At 35.0% G+C, this 25662-nt stretch overlaps 1 protein-coding gene across 4 annotated transcripts in view; it reads left to right on the plus strand.

Moving 5' to 3' along the window:
• The first annotated feature begins 418 nt into the window (after positions 1-418).
• MYOZ2 (myozenin 2) overlaps positions 419-25662 on the plus strand; it is a 37087-nt gene continuing 11843 nt past the window's right edge. The window contains exons 1-5 of one of the 4 annotated variants that reach the window (XM_032333292.1): positions 1133-1217; positions 2064-2136; positions 2618-2672; positions 17213-17382; positions 23149-23278. In XM_032333292.1, the coding sequence (XP_032189183.1) occupies positions 17224-17382; positions 23149-23278 (289 nt within the window). In that variant the 5' untranslated portion in view covers positions 1133-1217; positions 2064-2136; positions 2618-2672; positions 17213-17223. Of the gene's footprint in view, positions 588-1126; positions 1218-2063; positions 2137-2617; positions 2673-12971; positions 12995-17212; positions 17383-23148; positions 23279-25662 lie in introns of those variants that run through there. The other 3 variants (XM_032333289.1, XM_032333291.1, XM_032333293.1) reach the window with 3 other exon arrangements.

Genomic DNA, 25662 nt, shown 5'->3' on the forward strand with positions numbered 1-25662 from the left:
TATTACCAATTTTGCTGAATCTACCATAAGTTCTCTCACTCCCACATAAGGAATGGTTCTACCCATCCACTCCACATTGCTTTCTTCATTCTTGAAACTCTGTAGATATTCCTCATACTTTCTTTTTAATGGTTAATGACCTATCATTCTGGTCTAATTCATGTATGTCTCTTGCCACCTCAATAAGGTATAGCATAAGATCCACATCTTAAAAAGTTTTAAAAATCTCTTTTGGCTACCATCTCCTCAAAGAGAAGGTGCTCCATAAAAACTTTCTGTATGTTCATTCAACCATCTCGCAAACTAGAAACACAATGGAGAGAACCTAATCTTTCTCTGTTCCTCCCTTTCGCCAGGAAGATATGAGTAGCTGAAGTATTTGGTGCTATATATAGTCAGTTGATGTCAGCTGGATGCCAGTCTCTTCAGAAAGGCTCAGTCCCTAGTTTGAGTCAGAGCTAGGGACCATGCCGTCCCAGGCTCAGGGATAAAAACCATCGGGCCCCAGTGCCATCCATATTTCATCTCCACTCTTCCCTCTACAAATTGGGGCTCATCCCTGCTGAAAAGCACAGTCTAAGAGCAAGGTGAGTATATTGTTTCCTAAAATGTTTTATTAGTCAGTTGTCCGAGGAGGTTCAGAGTTATGACTCATAAATGGGCATTCTTGCTTTAAAGGGCAGCTGTTGATGCTAATATTAAAATGTCACCGCCAAAGAGTTCTGGTTTAATCTAGTGTGCTTTCTTCATTCTTACAGTTTGCTAGAACTGATGTACCGTGATGCTGATACAAATGAAGGCCAACAAGGAAACAAAGACAGATTAAAATACACTGTGGAAAAGAAAGAGGGAGGGGACAGAAGGCAGCTCTTTCATTGTTTCTCATTGCCTGGTGACCATTGTACAAGTGTATAGATAAGACTGGGCCTGAAACTCTGAGTATTATCTTCTGTTCACTGTGACACTGCCTGTCAATGAATAACATCCTCTGTCACCAGATAGAGAATGCATAGTAAAGTCACTCAGTAGAAAGCAATAATAAATGCTCTCTTTCAAAAGGATGATTATAAAACACTCCAAATGAGTTCTTCACATTGCCTCAATAACTTTCCTTTATTTTCTACAGGGAACCAAAAAAACCATGCTTTCACATGATACCATGGTGAAGCAGAGAAAACAGCAAGCATCAGCCATCATGAAGGAAATCCATGGAAATGGTATCAATAAAAATCCTTTTTTAGCATTACTATAGCTCAGCATTAACAAAGATCCTTCCTGATGTTATTTAATATTCTATAGTTTACTTCCTTTAAATTCTTGCTATTCTGTCATAACAAACCTGGAGCTCTACGGGTGTAGAAAAGCCTATGGTAACTAATCCTTTTGTAGTCATCCTTTCTCATCTGAAAGCTATTTTCAGATGAACAACTGCTCTAAAGGAATGAAGCAATCAGACAGCTGATGTACATTCTGCTTGGCTTGCCTTTCACATTTCACATTATAAGTTAATATCACTCTCAATTCCTTTTTGGGACAGGTCTCATACTTGTCTTCATGGTCCAACCCACATGGCATATCTTGATTTCTTTTACCTTATATTACATAAACATTAAATTATATTCTATCATCCTTTTTGTACAAAAGCTGTTATATTGGAATTCATATTGTGAATTTCTTTAACCCTGAAACAAGGCTTCATATTTAATAATTGGCTTACTAAGATATTTTCGGTAGAAATCTACTTTTATTTGTAATCTCTAGGGAAATATAAAGTTTATGTAGTCTCAAAGCATACGACTCAAAAAAATTTAATATAAATTAGATCCAAGCAGATATTCTACTCTCCTTTTCCTTAAGTTCTAGCAAATAACTCTAAAAAGCAATGCTTTATAAACTGCATTTTGATTGTTATAAAGGAAAGTCAACTTTATGAGCAAAGGATAGCATCGATTTTTAAAGTAAATGGGTAGAATATCCAGATGCTTTCACGGGCTGATTTGAGCCATTCCAGATATATCTGTGGAGTTTTCAGAATGCCTCCTTATTTCCCCTCCATTGACAAGGAATGTAACCTTTCACCTGAACACTATTGAGACCTAGAGGCATGAGATCTGGTGGGGGCAGCCAGGAACAGGGGTAAGTATAGTGTTTTCATATTTCACCTTCCATAAAGCACACTGCATAGAACCAATCAAAGATTGTTTTAGATATGCCCCCAAACAATGTAGTTATATCTAAACAGTCCTGTTAAGTTTCGTTTTCTATTTTCTGCAATATAAAATTAGCATACTGGATTCAATTTAGTTTCCTTGTTTTATCACGATGTCAGACTAGCCCAGAATAAAGTGAGAATAATTCTGATCAGATTCTAGAACTAAACTTGTACCTGTTCAAAGTTAAAAAAAAATTCACACTTCTTTTAAATGTTTGTGCTTCTTTGTAGTTCCTGCATCAGGTAGTTTGCTTGAAATTGTTTTTATAGTTTTCCTGATCAACAAGGAAAAACTAGATGAACACCTGAGTTTGGGAATAAATTATTTACCTTAAAACTGGACTTAAGTTATTTTCTAATTGCATTCTAATCATTAATCAATTGATCCATTTAATGTATTCCCAGTTTAAATCATGTGTTGGATTCTACTCTATGTTAGCCCTGACATAGACCTACAAGGGTAAGAATATCTTTTTCTTTTTCTTATAACATAACTTTTGTGTTTATGAGATATAAAGAAAAAATACAATTCTATCTCAAAGGGGAAAAAACTCTCCAAACTATTATCGTACCACCATGTAAAGTCTGCTGAAGCCTCCCTCCCAAGTCACGGGTAGATTTCCAACCCCTTTAAGTGGAGTCACATGCTCTGCCTGTGTTTGGAGGTCAAGTATCCCGATAATGCAGGATGATCGCAGACTTTCTGAACTCATCTCAGATAAAATAGCTGTAGTACTTTATGAAACTGCTTAAATAATTTCCCTCTCTTTTCTACTCTGACACCTTATATGGAATTTTACTACCTGGATATGACATGTTGTCTAGAATTGTCAGGAATTGTCGTGGATGCAGAGATGAGACAGACTGCAAAAATACCTTTGTGGGAATAATCTTCCAAACTTTCAAATATTACGCAGCAGAAAAAATCTGGATAATTTAAGATAGAGCATGCAACTCTTTCAATCTTAATTATAACACTCAGTAAATAAAACGTGAGCTGGATTTTCCTTTATAAAACTGAACAGAGAAAGATGTTTTCCAAGCCCTTCTCTCACCTCCTCTCCTTGTGCATCAGGATCTTTTTTCTTTTGTATGTTGTAACTCCTTTGTTTCTTATATCACTTTTCAAAAATGTCTAACCTGGGGAAGAATGACACACGACAACGAGCTGACTAAATGTATTGTCTTTTAACATGAACTGCAAGTTCACTCCCTTCTTATCGTCTGGGAGAGATACTATAGCTGGTGAACCTCTGAGATCAATTGGTAGGAAAATGTAAGAATCAGAAAAGGAGAGTTTTACATCAGAGCACTCATGCCCTCTGAAGGAGACATAACTGCAAAGAATTAATGAAAAATCCTACCCACCTAGACTAAAATACACAGAACTGGATAGAATGAGTAAAAATGTAGATAACTTCCAGCCTCTACTAACTATACCTCAAATTGTTACTCATTATGGATCCATTATATTTGTCATGTCAGATTATGTCCCAGCAGCAAATATACCACGCTCCCAACAAATAATTAATAGAAAGTATCCCCTAACACTAAGGCTCTATACTTTCATATCGTTATGTCATTGTATCATGATCATCATGGTGCTCAGCCTCAATATTAGAAACAGTAGAGCTGGTGATAGTAGTTGTCTTGTGTTACTGCTGTGAAACAAAACTTCTGGGATATACAGAAGTAAGAGAACCATGTTGCTACCATCTAACAAGTGCTATTCTAATAGAAAGGCAAAAATACACAAATATTTTGCTATTATCCATGCATGAATTAGTTGTGGGGGCAAGAATAGTTGGCTTATCAAAGTTTCATGCCCACCATTTACTCGTAATTAGTACATATTCTCTGCTATTATTCCTGTTCCTCTCTCACTCAGTAATTCTTTCAGACTTGAATACTGGAGGAGGAGGGAGAGAGATAGGAAGCATCAAATGATAGGGAGTGATATGTTGACAGAAAAAGGAGGGGGAGTAAGATTAGAAGAAGGCGATGCTCTCTAGAGCAACTGGCATCCGTCCAGAAGGGGATGGGAAGAAACCAGGGAGGGAGATGAATTATGCGAAACTATGGACCTGGAGAAACAATCTGGGGGTTTCAGAAGGGAGGCGGGTGAGGGGAAGGGGTAGCAGGGTGACAGGTATTGGGGAGGGTACGTGCTGTGATGAGTGCTGGGTGTTATACTTAACTACTGAATCACTGAACACTGCCTCAGGGATTAATGATGTACTATACAATGGCTAACTGAACATAATAATAATAAAATAAAGAAGTAGTGGGGAAAAGGAACTGGAATGAAAATACTTACAAGAAAAACTGGGCATATATTGTACCCGGGGCTTACACACAGATATAATTGACAGTTTAGAAGAACTTCAGAAACAGAGAAGACCACAGTGTCTCGGAAGGCTGCTTCAGTCACTCTACAGTTTTTTCACTGGGGCTCTGTGAGGGCTGTTTTGGTATGTTTTTTGTTTATGTTTTTAATTTTTCCTTGCATGACTGGTGAACAGCTTTTCCCAGCACACAGAAGAGGACTGAGCAGCATGTTTTTGTGACTTAAGGAAAAGAGTTTAGCTTTGTGGTCTGAAAACAGGAAGCCTGGGTTCTAAATGGAGTGCTGTTGTTGATATGGTACCAGGAGCCCTGGGTTCCAGACCAGACATCAGATGCCTCATCTGAACATGAGGGGTTTGGATCTACTGATACGTTTAATTCTAAAATTCCATGATTCTGATTTACTGAGCTGTGTGCAGTAGTCAAACATCAACATATTTGAGTTTCTCCAATAACAAAGACACTGATAATATTGACATAAATTTCAAGGGTATTTTGAAAAGTATAGAGTATAAAATCTAGAAATTCAGATGGAAGATTTGTGAAGACCCCTTTTGCTTTTCCTGCATCAGCATATCTTAAACTATAATTTAAAAATCAAGCTATCAATGTTAAAATTAGGATGCTAAGAAGGTCTTGAATACCACAGATCCAATATGAAAAGTTGGGGGAATAAAAGAACTTAACCAAATGCTTCAGTGTACAAGTTTATTAGTTTTCCTTGGTTTAACTTTTCATTTTAGTGTTCCATAACCCCCCCGAAAAGTATCGGTTTCTTTGGAAATTGGTATGCAGTAACATCTTGTGAATTCAGAGATTTTCTGAGCATGCCATAGGTTTCTAAACTTCTAATAAGGTCCTTCAGAAAAGTAGCAGCAGAGAGGTAGGCTAAATTCTAGTTACCACCCAAGTAGAAATCACAGTATTTAAGTCCAACCATACTATTCTATCATCCTTGTTTCTTTGTTGTCTTTTTCACTCTAATAGGTTGTACATGTGCATTTCATAAACAGTACTAGATAACTGTGTAATTCAAACTGTGTAATTCAGTATATTGGTAATCTCATTTTCTTAAATGTTTATAAAATTACAGTTATTAAATGATAATATTTTAATAGTAAGTTTTTGAAAACTTTATAAAATATCTGTAGAATTCAAATAAAGGCAAAGAGATATAAAATAGGAAGTTAAAGAATCTCAGATGGATTTCAAAATCAATTTCTTAATGCAAAGAAAATTATTAATGACTTTATTATCAATTGTAGTCTTTCCAGATATTATTCAAAAATCACAGTCTGGACTATTATTTTTCATGTAAGATGTATATATGTATGTTACATTTTGAAATAATGCATATTTTATGCACTATTATTCAATCCACTTAGGCCAACTATCTGCAAACAAGCAGGAAACCTGTGCAAGTACAGAGAAAATCGTTGGTCTCAAGCTTCTAAGGAAATCGATAGGACCACCTTAGAGCAAGTCAGTTTCAGTTAACTCCCCTCAAGTGGTTTTGCCCATTTTACCAGAATTGTAGGGAATCATGAGGAAAGAGATTTTTTTAAAAAGATCTTTGGTCTTACTACAATTATGTGTAAATGAGTATCTTTACAAACTATGAATTAGACTCACTGATCTAACTAAATATGTAGCTTTTGGTAGGATCAAAATTTCCCATGAAATGTGTAGAACTACCTGTGCACTCACAAATCATTTGACCAAGTTTCATAATGTTAATGTATGAAATAAGTGAAAAAAATAATGTTTCCTTTTGGAGCAACTTAAGTCCAATAGTTGTTCATAATACTATATATTAATGCAAGCTTTGAAAAAGGAACTGATCACATTTTGGAAGATCACATATTGTCTCAGTAAAATGTAATTTTCCATTTGGTTTCTAATACTCATAGTAATGGGACTCCACAATATGAAATGTAGAGGGAAAGTATACTCAAAAATCAATATTTGAACTTTTTAACATAAGATTTTAAATCTTAGTTTAACTATCAAAGTGTTGTACAGTTGAGGATACTACTGAGGAAGAATATTGGTTAACAATTATTTAATATTTCCAGTAGATTAAGAATTGTGGGTTTTTTTTTTGTAGAAATTAATCTGGTTACGGCCATCAAGACCCTTAGATTATATGTCTGTATCAATTTATAATTACATATTCAACTGTTCATAAATAATCATTGATTCTTGAAATAATAGAAAAATATAATATATCAAGTCCTATAAAATCTTTAAAGAACAAAGGGAAAATTCTGGATTACTATAAGTGACATCACTAGAAATATTATTTTCAATAGATCATCTAATGCCACAAAAAAACCTTCTAATCCATCAAGGCAAGGATATGTATCCTGAATAAGTTATGTCATTTATCAGGCATCCAGATTAAAAACACTGTTGAGAACCTACAGAGGGGTTTGCAATAAAGGGCAGGGAACAGCTGAACTTGGATTCTATGTGCTCATTTGACAGTGTCTATACTCTGAAAGTTTATAATGAAAGTATTCTTAACATTAGATCCCCCTCACAGATGGTCTGGAACTCCTGTTCTAGTTATAAATTGAACTATTGGAAGGGAAGGGAAGAAAACCTTAGAGAATTTAGATATTTCTTTGCTGTTTGTTTGTTTATGCAAAATAGGTTGACTTAACATATTCCTGTGTCTAGTACCTTGCTAGTAAACAGTGGGTTCTTTGGGGTGGAGAAATGCCTTGGTTTCTAGAGTTTGCCAATTTCTATGGAATAAATACACCCACCACAGCTGATTTCAAGCTACCATCAAAAAGGTACTGAGTGGAGATTCAGGAAAACATATACAGTAATACATTATACAGTATTTCTACCATACAAATACAAACAGATATAAATAACATCAGGAGCATAGATAATAGCAAAATGCAGTAAAAATACTTGAAAGTGATATTTTTGAGTATTTATTGCTTTGTTTTTAAATACATTATCTAATTATTAAACTTAATTAATTTTAATTAGGGCTATGTTTACTGAAGTTAATTACTGGCTCACAGAACTCTTGAAAATTTATCAGTCGACTCTTGTGAGCTAGTAGAAGCTTACTCTAGTGCTGAATTATCATCCAGTATTTCTGGCCCCAGAGACTCTGAATTCTGTCAGGTGGCCGCTCAAAGCTAGTTAACTCACTGTCTATCACAGAGCAGGAGGGAGAAAATGTAGGCTCAGAAGAAGTGGAATGGAGTATGAAGAATATTAAAAGAGGTTGAGTGCATTATTTTATGCACCCTCTCATTTTTCCTTTTTGTCTCTCACTTCTTCTCCCTCATGATACAAATTTGCTAATAACAACAGATTGCTCCAGCTGATTATTTCTTGGTATCCCTGACATCAAGGGTAGGTAAGTTCCTTATGGCTCTTACTGAACATCTATTCCTTGAAGCAACTTGAGCGATAGGTTCTAGTGCTTTGCTTAAAAGGAGTGAATGTTTCTTATGAAACCTGATGAGTCTGTGACCAACAGTATATCCATTTTTGTTATAGTTCTTCTCTCTGCTCTCTTTCCTCTTTGAGGCCCCCACTTCCAGGCTTTTAAGCTGGTCTACTTCACTCTTCCTTATGACTCTAATCTTAATACACTTTTTCGATCTACATCAGTAACATGAAGATCTGGAGAGAATAACTATATCTGCATGCTTTTAGTTGAATACAAGAGAAAGTCAGAAGCCAACTAGCTTAAGCAATAAAGGGAATTTATGACTCATACATCTGAAAAGTTCAGAGCTTCATCTAGCCACTCAAGTATGCCACCAAGGATTCTCCGGTTTCTCTCTGTTTTGACTTCCTTGGGGTAAGTTTCACCCCAAGCCTGGCTCTATCATTCTACCAAGTACCTGTCAACATTTTCCTGGGCAATAAACTTCTGTGCTTACATGCGGCAGTATAAAGAAAGCATCTTTGGCACAACATTCACAGAGAAAATTCCTGATAGTCACTCTCATTGACCTGGATCAGATTTCTGAATCAATCACAGAGCTGATCAAGTCTGGTCAAACACACCGCAGAAGACTACTGTAAATCATACGGAGCAGTGGGATGGAACCTACTTAAGTCATGTGGTTATTTCAGAAACTTTGGTGGAATCAGTGAATATCAGGAGGCTATTAGGAAGAGGGCCATGAGATAAAAACATTTTCTCAAACATGTTTGGTGTCACAGAATTTAACTTACGCTATAGCTTGAAATTTAGAAGATAGAGAAATTAATATAATAATATGCTATTCCTTTTTCTAACCCTCTTTTCATTTAGCTATTTGTAATGACTCAAACCAGTAACAGAAATGGGGAGGAGGGGCGCCTGGGTGGCTCAGTGGGTTAAGCCGCGGCCTTCGGCTCAGGTCATGATCTCAGGGTCCTGGGATCGAGCCCCGCATTGGGCTCTCTGCTCGGCAGGGAGCCTGCTTCCTCCTCTCTCTCTGTCTTCCTTTCTGCCTACTTGTGATCTCTCTCTGTCAAATAAATAAATAAAATCTTAAAAAAAAAAAAAAAAAAAAGAGAGTGTCCTGCAAAGGACATGTCAGGGACTGCTAGGAAATCATGAACTATATGTTTACAATATAAAATTGTTCATTAAAAAAAAAAAAAAGAAATGGGGAGGAAAAAAAAAGTTGCATTTCTGTTGCGGTTTCTTTATGGAAAAACTTTGTAGCATTAATTAAAAGGAGAAAGATTCCATAACTATGAAGATTGTCATCTCTGCATTTTCTAGTGGCTGCCTGTTTTGGGGCATTTTTTATTTTCTGAAAATGTCTCATTAGAAAAGTTTTCCAGGAGAAACATAAATGTGTTTAAAAACATTATTTATAATATATTACATTACATAGAATATGTATTTCTAGAAAAGTTCAATGGGAAAAAAATCTGTAGATTTTGATTTTGTGTGTGTGTTACTATTTTATTCTCTCTCTCTTATTGCTGACTGAATTGTTTTGATAAGCATTTAAAGGAGATTCCCCCTTCCCATAACTGCACAAAGTCTAAGCAATACGGTTTCTTCTATCCTTTGTATCTAAAAAGAAATTTCTATTTTTATTACAGAATCAAAAAGTTGGGTACCTGGGTGTCCCAGTTGGTTAAGCCATTGCCTTTGGCTCAGGTTATGATCCTGGGACCCTGGGATTGAGCCCCACGTGGGGCTTCTGTCAGTGGGGAGTTTGCTTCTCTCCTTCTCTTATTCTCTCTCTCAAATAAACAAATACAATCTTTTTAAAAAAGGATCAGAAGGTTGAAAGAGCCCATCCTGTAACTCTCTCCAGAATCCTGAGGTATATATTCATAGATAAGTTGAAAATAACCTAGCTTCTCCTTCCATGTTCCAAGAACACAGTAAAAAAGATTCCAAACACTGGCAGATAAACGAAGGTGAATATTCCCTGTAGAACTCAGCAGGGTTGGCAAGCAAATCCTAGGCAACTGTTATGAAACATCCTCATTTACTTTGCTCTCTTCCTCCAATCCTTTTTCACAGGTAAGTTCTGCCTCCCTGGGGATTGTAAAGCATGTATAGCATAGATTTTTTTTTTTTCCATATGGGAGATCAGACAAAGCTGCTCTGCATTGCTTTGGGGGTGGGGTGGGGGAAGGCTATGAATTTTTTTTCATTAAAGTTTTTTCTTTTAATAATACACTTTTTTTAGAGCAGTTTCAGGTTTACAGAAAAACTAAGCAGAAAATAGTGTGTTTCCATATACCCCTTCTCCTCCCAACATATAGATTCCCCTATTATTGACATCTTGTCTTGGTGTGATATACTGGTTATAGCTGATGAACCAATATTGATACACTATTAAAAACTATAGTCCAGGGGCACCTGCATGGCTCAGTTGATTAAGCATCCTACTCTTGGTTTCAGCTGGGGTCATGGTCTTGGGGTCCTGGGATCAAACCCTCAGTTGGGCTTTACACTCAGTGCCAGCTCTGCTGGAGATTGTCTCCCTCTCCCTCTCTCTCTACTCCTCATGCACACATACACTCTCTATCTCTAAAATAAGTAAATAAAATCTTTAAAAAAATAGCTAAAGTCCATAGTTTACATTAGGGGTCATTCTTTGTGTTATAGTGTTTTATGGACTTTCATGAATGCATAATGTCATATGTCTGCCATTATAATACCATAGGGAATAGTCTCACTGCCCTAGAAATCCCTTGTACTCTACTCGTTTATCCCTACTTCCTCCCCTTCCCCCACCCCAAGCCCTTGGCAACCATTGATTCTTTGACTGTCTTCTGGAAATTTGTCTTTTTCCAGAATATCATGTAGTTGGAACCATACAGTGTGTAGTCTTTACTGACAAGCTTCATTCACTTGGCAATTTACAATAAGGATTATTCATGTCTTTTTATGGCTTGGTAGTTTTTTTTTTTTTTTGGAGGTAATCGTAGTTCATATGCAATTCTAAGAAATAATACAGAGCTGTTGCATCATATACCTTTTCCTAATTTTCCCCAAGGTAATGTCTTGCAAAGCTATAGTATACTATCCCAATCAGAATATTGTCATTAATACGGTCAAGAGACTCCTGCCAATTACTACTCTGCTCTTTATTTCTCTCTCTATATTTTTTCATTTCAAGAATGTTATATAAATGATTTAAATATACAGTGTGTAACCTTTGGGAATTGGCTTTTTTCACTCAGTGTAGTTCTCTGGAGATAAATCCAGGAGATGCATGTTTCAATAGTTTTTCCCTTTTTATTGCTGAGTAACATGGTATGGATAGACCACAGTGTTTTTAACCATTTACCCATTAAAGTACATCTGAATTATTTCTGTTTTGTTTTTAATTGAATATGAACATTTGTACATAGCTTTTTGCATGAACATGAGCTTTCATTTTACTTGGATAAATGCCCAGTGTTACTACTAATTCTATGGTAGGTTTTTAACAGAAATTACTAAGTTACTTTCCAGAGTGGTTGTACCATTCTACATTTCCAACAGAAATGTATGAGTGATCTAGCTTCTCCATACCCTCCCCAGCTTTAGGAGCAATCATTATTTTTCATTTTAGTCATTCTGATAGTGACATAGCTTTATGGTCTTCATTTGCATTTCCTTAATTTGAATTGACTGATGATGTTAAACATCTTTGTGTATGCTTATTTGCCATCTGTATATCCTCTTTGGTGAAATGTCTCTTCATGTCTTTGGCCCATGTTCTAATTGGATTGTTTGCATTTTTACTTGTGAGTTTTGAGAGTTCTTTATATATTCTAGCTTGTTGTCAAATATGGTTTCCCACTCTGTAACTTGTCTTTTTATTCATGTAAAGGTCTTTCTCAGAGCAAAAGTTTTTAATTTTGATGAAGTTCAATTTATCAGTGTTTCCTCTAATGAATTGTGTCTGTGGTGTCAAGTTTAATCGTGTTTTGCTCCACCCTCTATCCCAAAGGTCTGAACATGTAATTTTTCTTCTCTAGCCTATTAATATGGGAGAATATATTGATTTTTGAATATTAAAGCAGTCAATATCCCTGGAATAAATTCTACTTATTCATGTATAGAATTCTTTTTATATATTGTTGAATTTTAATTATTAATATGTTATTAAGGTTTTTTCTTCTATATGTATGAGGAATATTGGTCTGTAGCTTTCATTTTTGTGTCTTCTCAGTTTTGGTATCAGGGTAATATTATCTTAATAAATAAACTGGGAACAGTTCTCTCATCTTCATTTTCAGGCAGAGATTATGATTTGGGTGTTAATTCTTGAAATGTTTGGTAGAATTCTCCAGTGAAATTACCTAGCTCTGAAGATTTCTTTTTTGAGAGATTTAAAAATTATAAATTAGATCGTATTTACAGGATTAATCAACTTCTCTACTTCATACTGGTGAGATGTGACATTTTGTGTTTTTCAAAAATTGGTGACTTTTTTTAAGTTTTCAAATTTATGTGAATTAATATATAATGTGGTTCATAGTATTCACTTATTATCCATTTGCTATCTAGAGTGTCTATTGCTCCTGTAGTTCCTTTCTTCATGCCTATCATTGGTAATTTGTGTCTTTTATATTTTTGTCTATGTCAGTCTAGCTAGAGATTTGTCAATGCTATTTATCATTGAAAACTCAACTCCATGTTTAACTAGTTTTTGATTTCTGCTGTTATATTGATTATTTCTTTCCTTCTGCTTGCTATGGGTTTATTTTGTTCTTCTTTCTCTAGGTCTTTTATTTTTATTTTTATTTTTTTTGAGAAAGAGAGAATGTATGCATACATGCATGAAAGCCAGGGGGTGTGTGATGAAGGAGAGAGGAAGAGGGGGAGAGAGAATCTTAAGCAGGCTCCATGCTCAGTGCGGAGTTCCCCTTGGGCTTGATCTCAGGATGCTGGGGTCTTGACCTGAGCTGATACCAAGAGTTGGACACTTAACTGACTGAGCTACCCAGGTACACCCTTTTTCTAGGTTTTTAAGGTAAAAGCTTAGATTATTCATTTGAGACTTTTTCTTTTTCTTAGTGTACGCATTTAGTGCTATAAATGTCCCTCTCAGCACTGCATTAACTATATCTCATAAATTTTGACATGCTTTGTTTTTATTTTCATTCAAATCAATGATATTTTTTTCTTATTTCCCTTGAGACTTCCTCTTTAACCCATGGATTATTTAGAAGTATGTTGTTTAGTTTCCAAATGTTTAGAGATTTTCCCTTTATCTTTCTGTTACTGATTTCTTTTTTTTTTAAAGATTTATTTTATTTATTTATTTGACAGGCAGAGATCACAAGTCGGTGAGAGGCAGGCAGAGAGAGAGGAGGAAGCAGGCTCCCCACAGAGCAGAGAGCCCGATGCAGGGCTTGATCCCAGGACCCTGGGATCATGACCTGAGCTGAAGGCAGCAGCTTAATCCACTGAGCCACCCAGGCGCCCCTCCGTTACTGATTTCTAATGTGATTCCACTGTAACCAGAAATCACATTCTGCACAAGTTTAACTCTTTTAAATTTGTTGAGGTTTTTTTTATGGCCCAGGATATGGTCTACCGTCATATATGTTCCATGATCACATATGGGCATTCTGTTGTTGTTCAGTATAATCTAATTCTATGGCTTGCTTAAACATTTTTAAGATTTCCGTGTCTCTTTATCCACAGTGATTTCAAGTCTATCTGTAATAGCTTTTTTAGTAGTTGCTCTAAGAATTACATTACATATGCATAACTTATCAAAAGTCTATTGATGACAAGATCTCTGGCTGGCCCAGTCAGTTAAGTGTCTGCCTTTGGCTCAGGTCATGATTCCACAGTTTGGGGATTGAGTCCAGCATCAGGAGCCTTGCTCAGTGAGGAATCTGCTTCTCCCTCTGCCTGCCTCTCCCCCTGCTTGTGCTCTCTCTCACCTCTCTGACAAATGAATAAATAAAATCTTTAAAAATATATAAATAAACAAAGTCTCCTGATGTCATCACTTTATCAATTCAAGCAAAGTACAAAAAAACCTACCTTCATGTCCCTTTATCCTCCTCTATTTATAACATAATTGTCTTAACTATTTCTTCTATATATATTTATAATTATATCAGTTTTTGCTTCTAACATCAAACATAATTTAAAAACCTAAAGAGAAGAAGGGAAGATTATTGTGCTTACCCACACTGTTGCTCACTGTAGTCTTTCTTTGCTCTATATTTTGTTTCCTGTTTAAAGAACTCCCCTTAGTTTTTTCCTATGGTCTGAATGTTCGTGTCCCCACCAAATTCATATACTGAAGTCCCAATGCTCCTGTGATTATTAAGAGATGGAATCTTTGGAGATGATTGAGTCTTGACAGTGGAGTCCTTGCGAAAGAGATAGTACCCTTATAAAATAGGTCCAAGAGAGCTACTGTCCCTTCCACCATGTGAGAACACAAGGTGGAAGTAATCATCAATGTGGAACCCAGAAGGGGGCTTTCACCAGAACCTCAACCATGCTGGCACCTAGATCTCAGACTGCCAGCCTCCAGAACCGTGAGAAAGAAATTTCTGTTGTTTAGAAGCCACTGGTCTTTGGTGTTTTGTTATAGCTGCCCAAACCATTCTTTTAGAATAGGTCTCCAGGAAACAAATTCTCCTAGTTTCCATTTAGCTGAAGATGTCTCAAATTCTCCTTCATTTCTAAAGGATATTTTCACTGGGTATCAGATTCTGGGTTGACAGTTTTTTTCTTTCCATAATTTTGTGCCACTTTCTCCTGGTTTTCATGGTTTCTGGTGATAAATTCACTGTAATTCTCATTTTCTCCCCTCCCTATAGGTAAGTTGTCATTTTTCTCCAGCTGCTTTTAAGGTTTTTTTGTCTTTAATTTTTAGAAGTTTATGTCTTGTGACATTCTATATATTTATCTTGTATAAGACACTCTTAGCTTCTTGAATCTGTAGATTTATCTTTCTTGCCTAATCTGGGAGTTTTTAACCATTATTTCTTTTATTTTTAAGAGATTTTATTTATTTATTTGAGAGAGAGAGAGAGAGCATGAGAAGGGGGGGGGCAGAGAGAGAAGCAGACTCCCCGCCAAACAGGGAGCCTGGTGTGGAGCTTGATCCTGGGACTCTAGGATCATGACCTGAGCTAAAGGCAGATGTTTAACTGACTGAGCCACCCCGGTACTCCAACCATTATTTATTTGAATACTTTTCCAACCCCACTTCCTTCTTCTCTCCTGTCTTCAGTGACACAAATGCTGTATCTTTTGTTCCAGTCCCACTAACCCCTAAGGTTTTCTTCATTTTTTTTTGCATTTTATTTTTTCCTCTGTTGTTCTTATTGAGTGATTTCTATTATTCTATCTCCCAGTTCACAGATTTTTTTTTCCTTTCTCCCCTCTATTCTGCTACTGACTCCATCTGTTAAACTTCTGCTTTGGTTATGTATTCTCAGTCCTAAATTTTCCATTAGGTCTTTATAGTTTTTATTTCTCTGCCAGGACTTTTTATTTCTTTGCTAAAGCTTTCTATTTTTTCATTTCTTTCTAGGAGCTTTGTAATTGCCCTTTGAATCATTTTTATCATGGATGCTTTGAAATCTTGGTTGTGTAATTTTAATATCCCAGTCATCTCATATTGGCATCCTTTTTCATTTAGTTTGAGATCTTCCTGGTTCCTGGTATGAAAAGATTTTTTATGAGCTTGGAAATTTTCACATTATGTTCTAAGACTCTTGTTCTTATATTTAAGCCTTCTTTTTCATCTACGCTGGTCTGACACTGCTTCAGCTGGGGAAGAACAGTGCCACCTCATCACTATCAGGTGGAAGTAGAAGTGCAGGCTCCCTATATGGCTTCATTGAAACTTGAGGAGAAGAGCTCTTAACTACTGATAGGAGAGGGTGTTAGTTTGAAATCTCCACATGGTCTCCACTAACACACAGAGAGGGAGGGTTGTTATTGGCCGACAGAGAGGAAAGTCTCAGCTTCTTCCTTGGCTTTTCTGATACCACCCCTTTGGGAATATTGGGGCACCTTCTTACAGCCTCAGAGTGGTAAAATTCTGAGCTCTTCACCTGGAACTTGTTGCTATGGATAGGGCCCAAGGTTTTTCTTTGGTATCTTGGTGAAGTAGAGTGGCTATTGTCTAAGTTTTCTGTTTTTTTAGGCTGCTCCTTTCCTAGTCCTTTAGCTAATGATAACTGTCTTTTGTTAGGGTTTTTTTTTCGTCAGCACTTGTTGGTGTGTCTGGGATGCTATCATCTTAGCTCCAAGTCTGGGATTTATAAGCTAAAAGAAAACCCAGAGAACTTACCACCACATTGTTCCTTGAGTCTGAGTCTCCTTGTTAATTGTCTTCTTCTCTTCACCTTTCAAAGTCTTCTTATATTGTATACATAATGTCCAGGATTTATAGTTGTATTTCGTAGAATTATAGGGAACATCTCCTATATTTAAGGCATGGGGGACACAAAGACTAAAACATTAAAAAAATGAAAACAATCAAATAAGTAAAATGGAATCAAGTAATTGTGATTCAGTGCTATGGGATATGAAAAAAGCATGTATAATTATGAATAGAGATTTAGTGAAGGGATTCAAAGAAATAGCATAAGCTAGGTTGGGAATGATTTGTTAATTCAGTACCACCTGCCTACTTTATACTAGGTTCCTTGATGATGGCTGTAGAATAAATGGTATTTTGACAGAGATCGGGAAATGGAGTGGTACAGATGGCAAGGTAGGCACTCAAGCAATAAGGACAGCTGAAACACACATACAAATTTGGGGTGCCAAATAGAACTTATTAAAACTATAAGCAGGGCTGTTTGAAAACTCATTAAATTTGGAAACACTAAATTATACTAATAGCGTTATTATCTAACTTTCATTTACTCTATGTGCCAGATATCATAGATAAGTGATTTATATGAAGCATTTTATTTAATGCTCATATCAAGCATATTCAGTAGGTATTATCCAAACTTTAGAGATGAGGATCCTCAGGCTTAGAAAAATAAGTAACATATCAATAATCATACAGAGAGAAAGTAAGGGAGCTAAGACTCAACCTAAAGCAGTCTGAGTAAAGAGTCTCTATCTTATTCACTACACTAGCATATAGCAGGCAATAAATTATGGAATTTAGCAAAGCCTTTAAAGATGATTACCTTGGGGTTTTCATATACATGAATGTTGTTTTACAGATGTAGATGCCATGCACCTGGGCAAAAAAGTCAGCATCCCCAGAGACATCATGTTGGAAGAATTATCCCATCTCAGTAACCGTGGCGCCAGACTATTTAAGATGCGACAAAGAAGATCTGATAAATACACATTTGAAAACTTCCAGTATGAATCTAAAGCACAAATAAATGTAGGTATAACTTGATTATGTGGTGTCTAAATAAAGAGGTAGCATTTCTAAGTGTATTTGTATCACTGGATCCCAAACAAATATTCTACATATTTATTCAACGTATTTTTTCTGTGGATTTTGTTAGACCTTTTTTTATGATAATAAATAGTTCAGATGAATAAACAAAAGAAGTATTATATATGTTATGAGTATCTTTTTAGTTCAGTAGGGATATGACAAACCTGTAGATTTGTCACTGAAAAGCTGGTGTGTTCTGCTAAGAGGAGGGAGAGGGAGTGGAGATTGGCGGAACTAAAAGTTTCCATGGTCTTATCTCTAACAGTTAAATGTTTGGGATGGAAACACTTCCAAAGCACACAGCACTCCACAAAGTAAGCATAAGCATTTTGCTGGCTGAATACATCCTGGCACTGAAACGTGCCTGAGAGCTACAGACATAGTTGAGCTTCTCTCCCTCAAAGCATTTATTCCACATCATGTAAGGAAGTCTGATACCTATTAATAACAAAACCAAGGTGGACAAAACTCTTTCGACCAAATTTTCTGCATCTGAAAAATAATAAACAAATGAACAGACAAATTAATTACATTATATTTTACATACTGCATTTATATTATATTCTTTTAAACTGTCATGTAGAGAGATTGTCAAGGAAGAAGTTCATAGCAGGAAAACAACTAGTTTTGGGGGATTGGCTTTAAAAATAAAGTACCAAGCATGAAGAATCAAAAGGGAATAAAGAATTGGTTCTAAATTTGAAGAGGTGGTGGAAACTATAACAATTTTAAATTTTATTTACTGAGGGTTTCTTCCTATAGCTATGGGAAGTATGTAACTTTACTTGTGAATTTAAACCCTAGCATTTGCTAGCTGCCATCACTAATCAGTTGTTTTGAATGGACATCTCACTTCTTTACAACAAACAGACTAGTTTCACTGAGATCTTTTATAGTTAGTTATATAACTAACATCCACATCCAGAAACACTGAAATGTTAGTTATTCAAAATGTATGTTTCTCTGGTTAACAATAAATGGAGAATAACTTAAATGAAATCATTTATTTTGCACATTAACAAGCCTCATCCAACATGTACTAAGTGTAGTTATAACTATGAATTCAGTTAGACATCAAATCTTACTGAACAATAGTATTTACATTTGTGAGGGATGATTTTTCACTTGAAGTCATGGATAAATATAATGTTATGTTACTCTATAATTATGTCTGATATCTAGTTATCAAAAATGATTGTAGCTAATACAGTGTGAGACTAAAATAATCTCTGTATCAGCTGATGGAGTCTAATTATATAATCATATTCTTTTAATGATGACAACAGCTTTAAGGAGTAGTATAAAATAAGGTGGCTTAAGGAAATTCTTTGAGAAGTCATCTACAAGTCTAGACATCTGAATAAATGAGTAAATCCAGTTTTCATAACTTATACTTAAATCTTTAAGTCTATGCTTTAACTACAATTCTGGAGCAAGGGGCAATGAGTATTTAAATGTAATTATAAACACAACATATTCCCTCATCTCCAGTGTGTTAGCTTATTTTCATTAACCTGTGGCCAATTATTCTAATTATACATAAAATCTAAGAACATGCCTTGATAGTTTTTCAGTATTCCTACATAGTTGGACACTAAATAAATAAAATAGTCCAAAACAGGCTTTTGAAATAAACAATTAAATGCTGATAAGTAACTTAGAGCAACAAACAATAATAATGTATACCATGAACTTGTATGTCATTGAGTTATATAACATAAATACCCTGAAGTCTGATGAAATCTACTCTCTCTTTAGAAATGAGGAACGTAGTGTTCAAGGAAGTATATTCATTTATCTTAACTAACACTATAATAAAGAAGATTGAAACCCAACACTCAGAATTCTAGAATTCTTGGTACTGACACTTATCATGGTATAATCAAAGGAAACTGGGTTGGAAACCAGGAGACCAGGGTTCTGTTCCCAGCCATCTTACAAGCCATGCAATTTGGAGTCAATTTAAAAGTTTCTTTGCTTTCTTGGACCTGTTTTCTCATTTAGAAAATGAGTGAATGGACTCAAGTATTCTCTAAAGTGTCTTCTTTAATGATCTATATTTAATTCTAAAATTGACCTGTATGATAAATTATTGAGGAAAATAGTGAGCCACATTTTATAATGATATATTTGCTTTATCAAGGCATTAGATTGCAACTTGAAGCAAGCTTTGTTAATATGAGAGGAATTTTTAAAACAATATTAGGTTCAGATCTATTTCCATTCATTTATTTACACTTTTGGCAAATATTTATTGAATGCCTACTGTGTTTTAGATAGGATGTTGGGAGCTCAAAGACAAATAAATACAGCTTTTGTGTAGTGAAAGGGAAACAAAATAACATTGAAAGATAGAAAACAACTATTACTTATAGTCTACTTCTTGAATCATCTTTATATGATTTAAATCACATTTTCCTAATTTATTGACTATATTTTCTGAAATGAACTTTTACTGTTTCCCTTAAGCTATACTGCCAAAATAATTATTTAACTCTATATACATGTCTTATTTTATTATAACGTTTAGGACATCATTAGATGAAAATATAAAGCAACTCCCTGGTAATTTAATGCCATTTGTTCAAATATTAAGTATCATCTTAAAAATTTAAAAAATAGGTCAGCTTTTGGTCACACTCTGCTGCTGAGAAACTGGCATATTCAAGCCACACAAACTTTATGACATAAATAATAACAGGAAATGTGCTTTCTTAACAAGAAATGAAGATCCACTGCTTGCTACACAAGCCAATTTTGAACCCTTAGTTCATGATTGATCAAATTCTTTTTTTTTAAAAGATTTTATTTATTTATTTGACAGAGATATCACTAGTAGGCAAAGAGGCAGGCAGAGAGAGAGAGAGAGAGAAGCAGGCTCCCTGCCGAGCAGAGAGCCCGAATCGGGGTTCCATCCCAAGACCCTGGGATCATGACGTAGGCTGAAGGCAGAGGCTTAACCCACTGAGCCACCCAGGGCCCCCCCCATTTTTTTTTTTTTAAATAGTCTCCATGTCCAATGTGGAACCTAATGTAGGGCTTGAACTCACGTCCCTGAGATCAAGACCTGGACTGAGATCAAGAGTTGGACACTTAACTGACTGAGCCACACAGGTACCCCAACTCGTGAAATTCTTGCACCAATAGACAAAAAAATAAAATGGATGAAGAAAATGAGCATTTAAGGAAAAATAAAATAGAAGAATGATTCATGATAATTCAAATTATCTTCTACAAATCACTATAAAATGATATTAAAGAAAACAATCTACATTTTATAGTAAAGATTACATACATATTTGGTAATTATGGACTTTTGAAATCTGTTGAGATCTTATATAATACTGGGGAAAGAGTAAGTATATTATAAAAAGTAAAATAACTTCTATGCATTTAGTACAAATTATAGAACAGGTTTTTTAAAAAATCCTTTTATTTCTATTGATATTTTAACAGAAATCATGTAATAGACCTTATCTATAACTTCTATGTTTATAACCTATAAGATGCTGCATTAGTTTTATTTTGTTTAGGGTCAACTTAATTGAAATAAAAAGAAACACATTTTCATTTACCTCTTCAACTTTTCATGAAAGGAATCACATATGATGGAACTGTATAATTTAAGGCTTATGTCATAACTAAAGTAAGTTGCTACCCAACTATTATTAGGCTTTGTTTGTATACTTAACAATGACAATAGCAATACTGGGTGTCTTCCTGATAATTAATGACTAGCTAGAAGCAGTTGATTGTCCTGTTCACTAATCCCCAGGAAAAAGTCTCTAATGAAAGTCAGTATTACAATTCTTAAAATACCATAGATAGAATGCTTTGTAAGTTTAGTTGAAATGCATTTCACGGAACTTAGAAAAAGAATCCTAAATGCATGATAGTCCTATATTTATCTCAACTGGTTTTTTGTTTATAATTAACATTTTAAGAGGTGGTATAAGTTCAGAGTGAGAAAAAATACTAATCTGGTCAAATAAGTCTAACAGTTAAGATAATAACTACATTCAAAATGCTAAATACTAATATTTCTGAGTACAGCATTACACTAGTCTTTAGAAATTATTCTTTATTGTCTACAGAATAAAATATCAGCTCTTCTGCCTAGTAATCAAACCCTGTGCTCACCTAACAAACATTCCTTTGCACCTTTCCACAAGCCAACTCACCATTGCTTACTTGTGCCCTATTCATTTCCACAGCAGCTTTACCCATGGTGCTGCAGAGAATAAGGTGAATTTTGTAAAAATCACCTGGCAAGAGGCTATTGTTTGGGTTAAGCCTGAAAATGAGGGTGAAGTTTATTTTGGTATTAAATACAAAATTATTTTTCACCATATCATTATAAATGAATGCAGAAATGAAAAAGCATCTCCAATTATTTTTTGCTTATGTCACACAGAGAAAAGTCAAAGTTGGTTTTTATTTGTTGTTCTCTTCACTAAGTTTTTCTTTTTAGGGTTAAAAAAATTGACTTTATATACTTCTTAGATAGATTGGCTTTTTTTTTTTTTTTTAAGATTTTGTTTATTTATTTGACAGAGAGAGACACAGTGAGAGAGGGAACACAAGCTGGGAAAGGGAGAAGCAGGCTTCCCGCAGAGCAGGGAGCCTGATGCGGGGCTCAATCCCAAGACCTTAGGATCATGACCTGAGCCAAAGGCAGACCCTTAATGATGAGCCACCCAGGCGCCCCAGTTGGCGTCTTTTCTAAAACACATATTTTGGGATGGCTGGGTTGCTCATTTGGTTAGGCCTTTGGCTCAGGTCCTGATCCCAGGGTCCTGGGATGGAGCCCCACTGTAGGACCCTCTACTCAGCAGGGAGCCTACTTCCCCCTCTCCTTCTGCCTGCTGCTTCCCCTGCTTGTGCTCTTTTTCTTTCTCTCTCTTTCTCTGTGTCAAGTAAATAAAATATTTTAAAAAATAAAATAAAATATAAATATTTCCCAGATACAATTAAAACAATTCTTTATTATAGAGATAAGGCCTAGTCATGCTTTTAAGAACATTACCTATTAAAATGTCTTTTTTCTCTATTAAAATGAAGATTAACTGTTTTTAGAAGTGCTATATTAATGTCATAGAATAAATCCTAAATTATAATCATAAAACAAATTCAGCTAAAACTTAAAAGACAAACATCTCTTTTAAGCATTTTGTTTCCTAGAAATCCCAAATTCTTCCTTTTACAGATCTATGCAGCTTCAAGTATATTTTTTTATACAGCTGGTGTTCAAATTTCAGATTAAATTTTAAATTAAAATTAAATATAAACAATATAAATAGAGATTGTAATGTAACAATGGCTAAGCCAAATATTTGGCCAGTATGCTCTATAATACTAGATTATTAAAGACTTAAAAATTAAATAGATTCACCTTTATGGGGACTTCGTGAATAGTACATTAATTAATTGATACAAAGCCCTAGATACTGCCTGGCACATAGTAAGCTTCAATTAATTATTATTAACTGGAATGTTATCATAAAACATATCTTAAGTTAGTAGCAGTAAAATTTCTCATTCAATAGCTCCAATTACATATAAGCTATTGAGACCCCAAGAAACAAGGCAGTGGCGCCGTACTTAAATTTTAAATATACCGGTGGAGTTTTGCACATATGGTATCTCCATATTAGTGTGTCTAATATTTTTGAGTTTTCAGCAGAGTTTATTTTTGATCACACACAGCACAACATTGCCATGCAGAATGGGAAACTGGATGGAAGCAACTTGGAAGGTGGCTCACAACAAGCCCCATTTACCCCTCCCAACACTCCGGATCCACGAAGTCCCCCAAATCCAGAAAACATTGCACCAGGTAACTATTCCCTTAGAAACAATAAATAAACAATAAGTAAAATAAACAGGATGAAATTGCTGTGCACTTAAATCTATGACTCAGGTCATCTGGCTGCTTTAGTAAATGGTATCTAAGTGACATGGCTTTACTCATTACATATCTATTTTGTGGTTAAGTTCAAGATAAATATAAAGATTCAGATCTAAAGAGTCATGTAAAACATTCTACTATGTTCTTTCAGATGGTTCTTTGTATTTGTTATATTAAAAATTGAGTCACTTATAATTACATTGAAATTCTATTTGTATAGGACTATAATTTATGAAGTGCTAATCTTGTCTTCTTTAATTTCAGATAACTCTGATATATGTATTACAGTCCTCATTTTACAAATTAAGAAACTGAGGTCACAAATGGTTATAAACTCATTGATTGATCAAGAATTAAATCCAGTTACCAAATTTACAGATGCCTTGTGAAATTGACTTTGTGGAGGTTACTATCATTATTCTCTGCTTCCTTAAAGGATGTTAAATGAAATTCTTCAAGATTGCCTATTTGTTTATTATCTCAAAAGAGAAATAAATCCTTTATCTAATGAGTATATCTTACTCAGAAATCTTGTTATATTTTGAAATATTAAATGTCACAAGAATTATCTACTTAGACAACACCTTTTCAAAATAAATGACAGCAAGTACCTTCAAGTATTCCCTCAAGAGTACTGTACAAAGTAGATTTTTTAAAGACTTGAAATTAGCAATATCTATGTCATATTTTTGTAAAATAAGCAATAAATTTAGCAAAAGCAATTTGAGTTCTTCTCAAATAGCCAGTTTTTGAAAATATGTAAGTAAAGCAACTTTACCATATTGAATCTTACTTAAAAATAAATTAACTCAGTCATTGATGTGCTTAGATTTATTAGTACATTCTTACTGAACACCATGAGAAAAAGTATTGATAGACAAAATAGCCCTGAAGGAGACCAAGAACACACTTAGAATGCATAGAACTCTTAAGTGAAGCATCATAATAAAGTTCTCAAATGGCTTTCAAGTAGCCTTTTGTGTGTGTGTGTGTGTGTGTGTGTGTGTGTGTGTGTGGCAGAAAAGCAGGTAACAGATTCTACATATACAGTGTTAAGCACACAGGAGAAAAACAAGCCTAAGGATCAGACAGACCTGGGTTCAGCCTTCTGGCTCCATCCATCCCTGCCCATTTTACTACTGTGTTGGGAAAGAAAGTAACTCTCTTTGAGTCTCCATTGTCTTCATAAGTAAAATAAGCAAAACAAATCTCACTGCACAGGGTTCTGAGAATTAAGTGTGATAAATATAGTTCCCAACCATATAATAAAGTACAGTAGTCCTCCTTATCCACAGGGCATACACCCAAGACCCCAGTGGTTTCCTGAAACTGTGGGTAGCATCGAATCCTATATATACAAAGTTTTTTCCATACATACATACTTAAAATAAGGTTGCATTTATAAATTAGGGACAGTAAGAGGTTAAAAACAATAACAAAATAGAATAATTATAACAATACACTGTAGTAAAACTTATGTGAATGCGGTCTCTCTCTCTTTCGAAATCTCTTATTGTACCATACTCACCTTTCTTGTGATGATGTGAGATGACGAAATGCCGGTGTGGTGAGATGAAGTGAGGTGAATGATGTAGACACTGCGACACAGCATTAGGCTACTATTGACTCTGACCATGAGTCAGAAGAAGGAGCAGCTAGCTGCTTTGGGACAGGACTGGACGGAACCAGGATAACTGCCTTTAACTGAAAAACTGCAGACAGTGAAACCAAGGATAAGAGGGATAGTACTGTACTTAGCTAAAGTAAATTCTTTCCCTATCAACTTTACATCCTTAAAACAGAAAAGAACACATACATATCCTTTTAGCTGCCACCACTATCTGAGAACCTTCTGATTTCTAATGTTTGGAGTGTTTTTTGTTTGTTTTCTTAAATAGTAAAGAGAAGACATATAGAAATGTTTGTGTTGGTTCAGTCTGGTACTCTCAACACTGTGTTAGAACTTTTGTTATATGGTCATCATTGTAAACCATGTCACGGCAAAAGGAATAAAAAAAATTCATCTCTACCCTCAACGAATTCACCCTTGAGACAGTATAAAAGTTCATGTTACATTTGTTGTCTCACTTTCTCTCTGCATATATAATTTAATATCATATGCATTTTATTTACTGTCAGGAATATATATATACACACATATGTGTAAATATTTATACATATATAAGTAGAACATTTAAAAGTATAAACTCATACAGTGCTTTAAATCTAAATATCCAGTTATTAAAGATTAAGAAATGTCCATGTAACATAGATTAAGAAAAGGGGGAGTATGGAGCTCATCAGATAGTTTA

The sequence above is a fragment of the Mustela erminea genome, chromosome 2, assembly GCF_009829155.1.
Source record: "Mustela erminea isolate mMusErm1 chromosome 2, mMusErm1.Pri, whole genome shotgun sequence".
NCBI classification, from domain to species: Eukaryota; Metazoa; Chordata; class Mammalia; order Carnivora; family Mustelidae; genus Mustela; species Mustela erminea.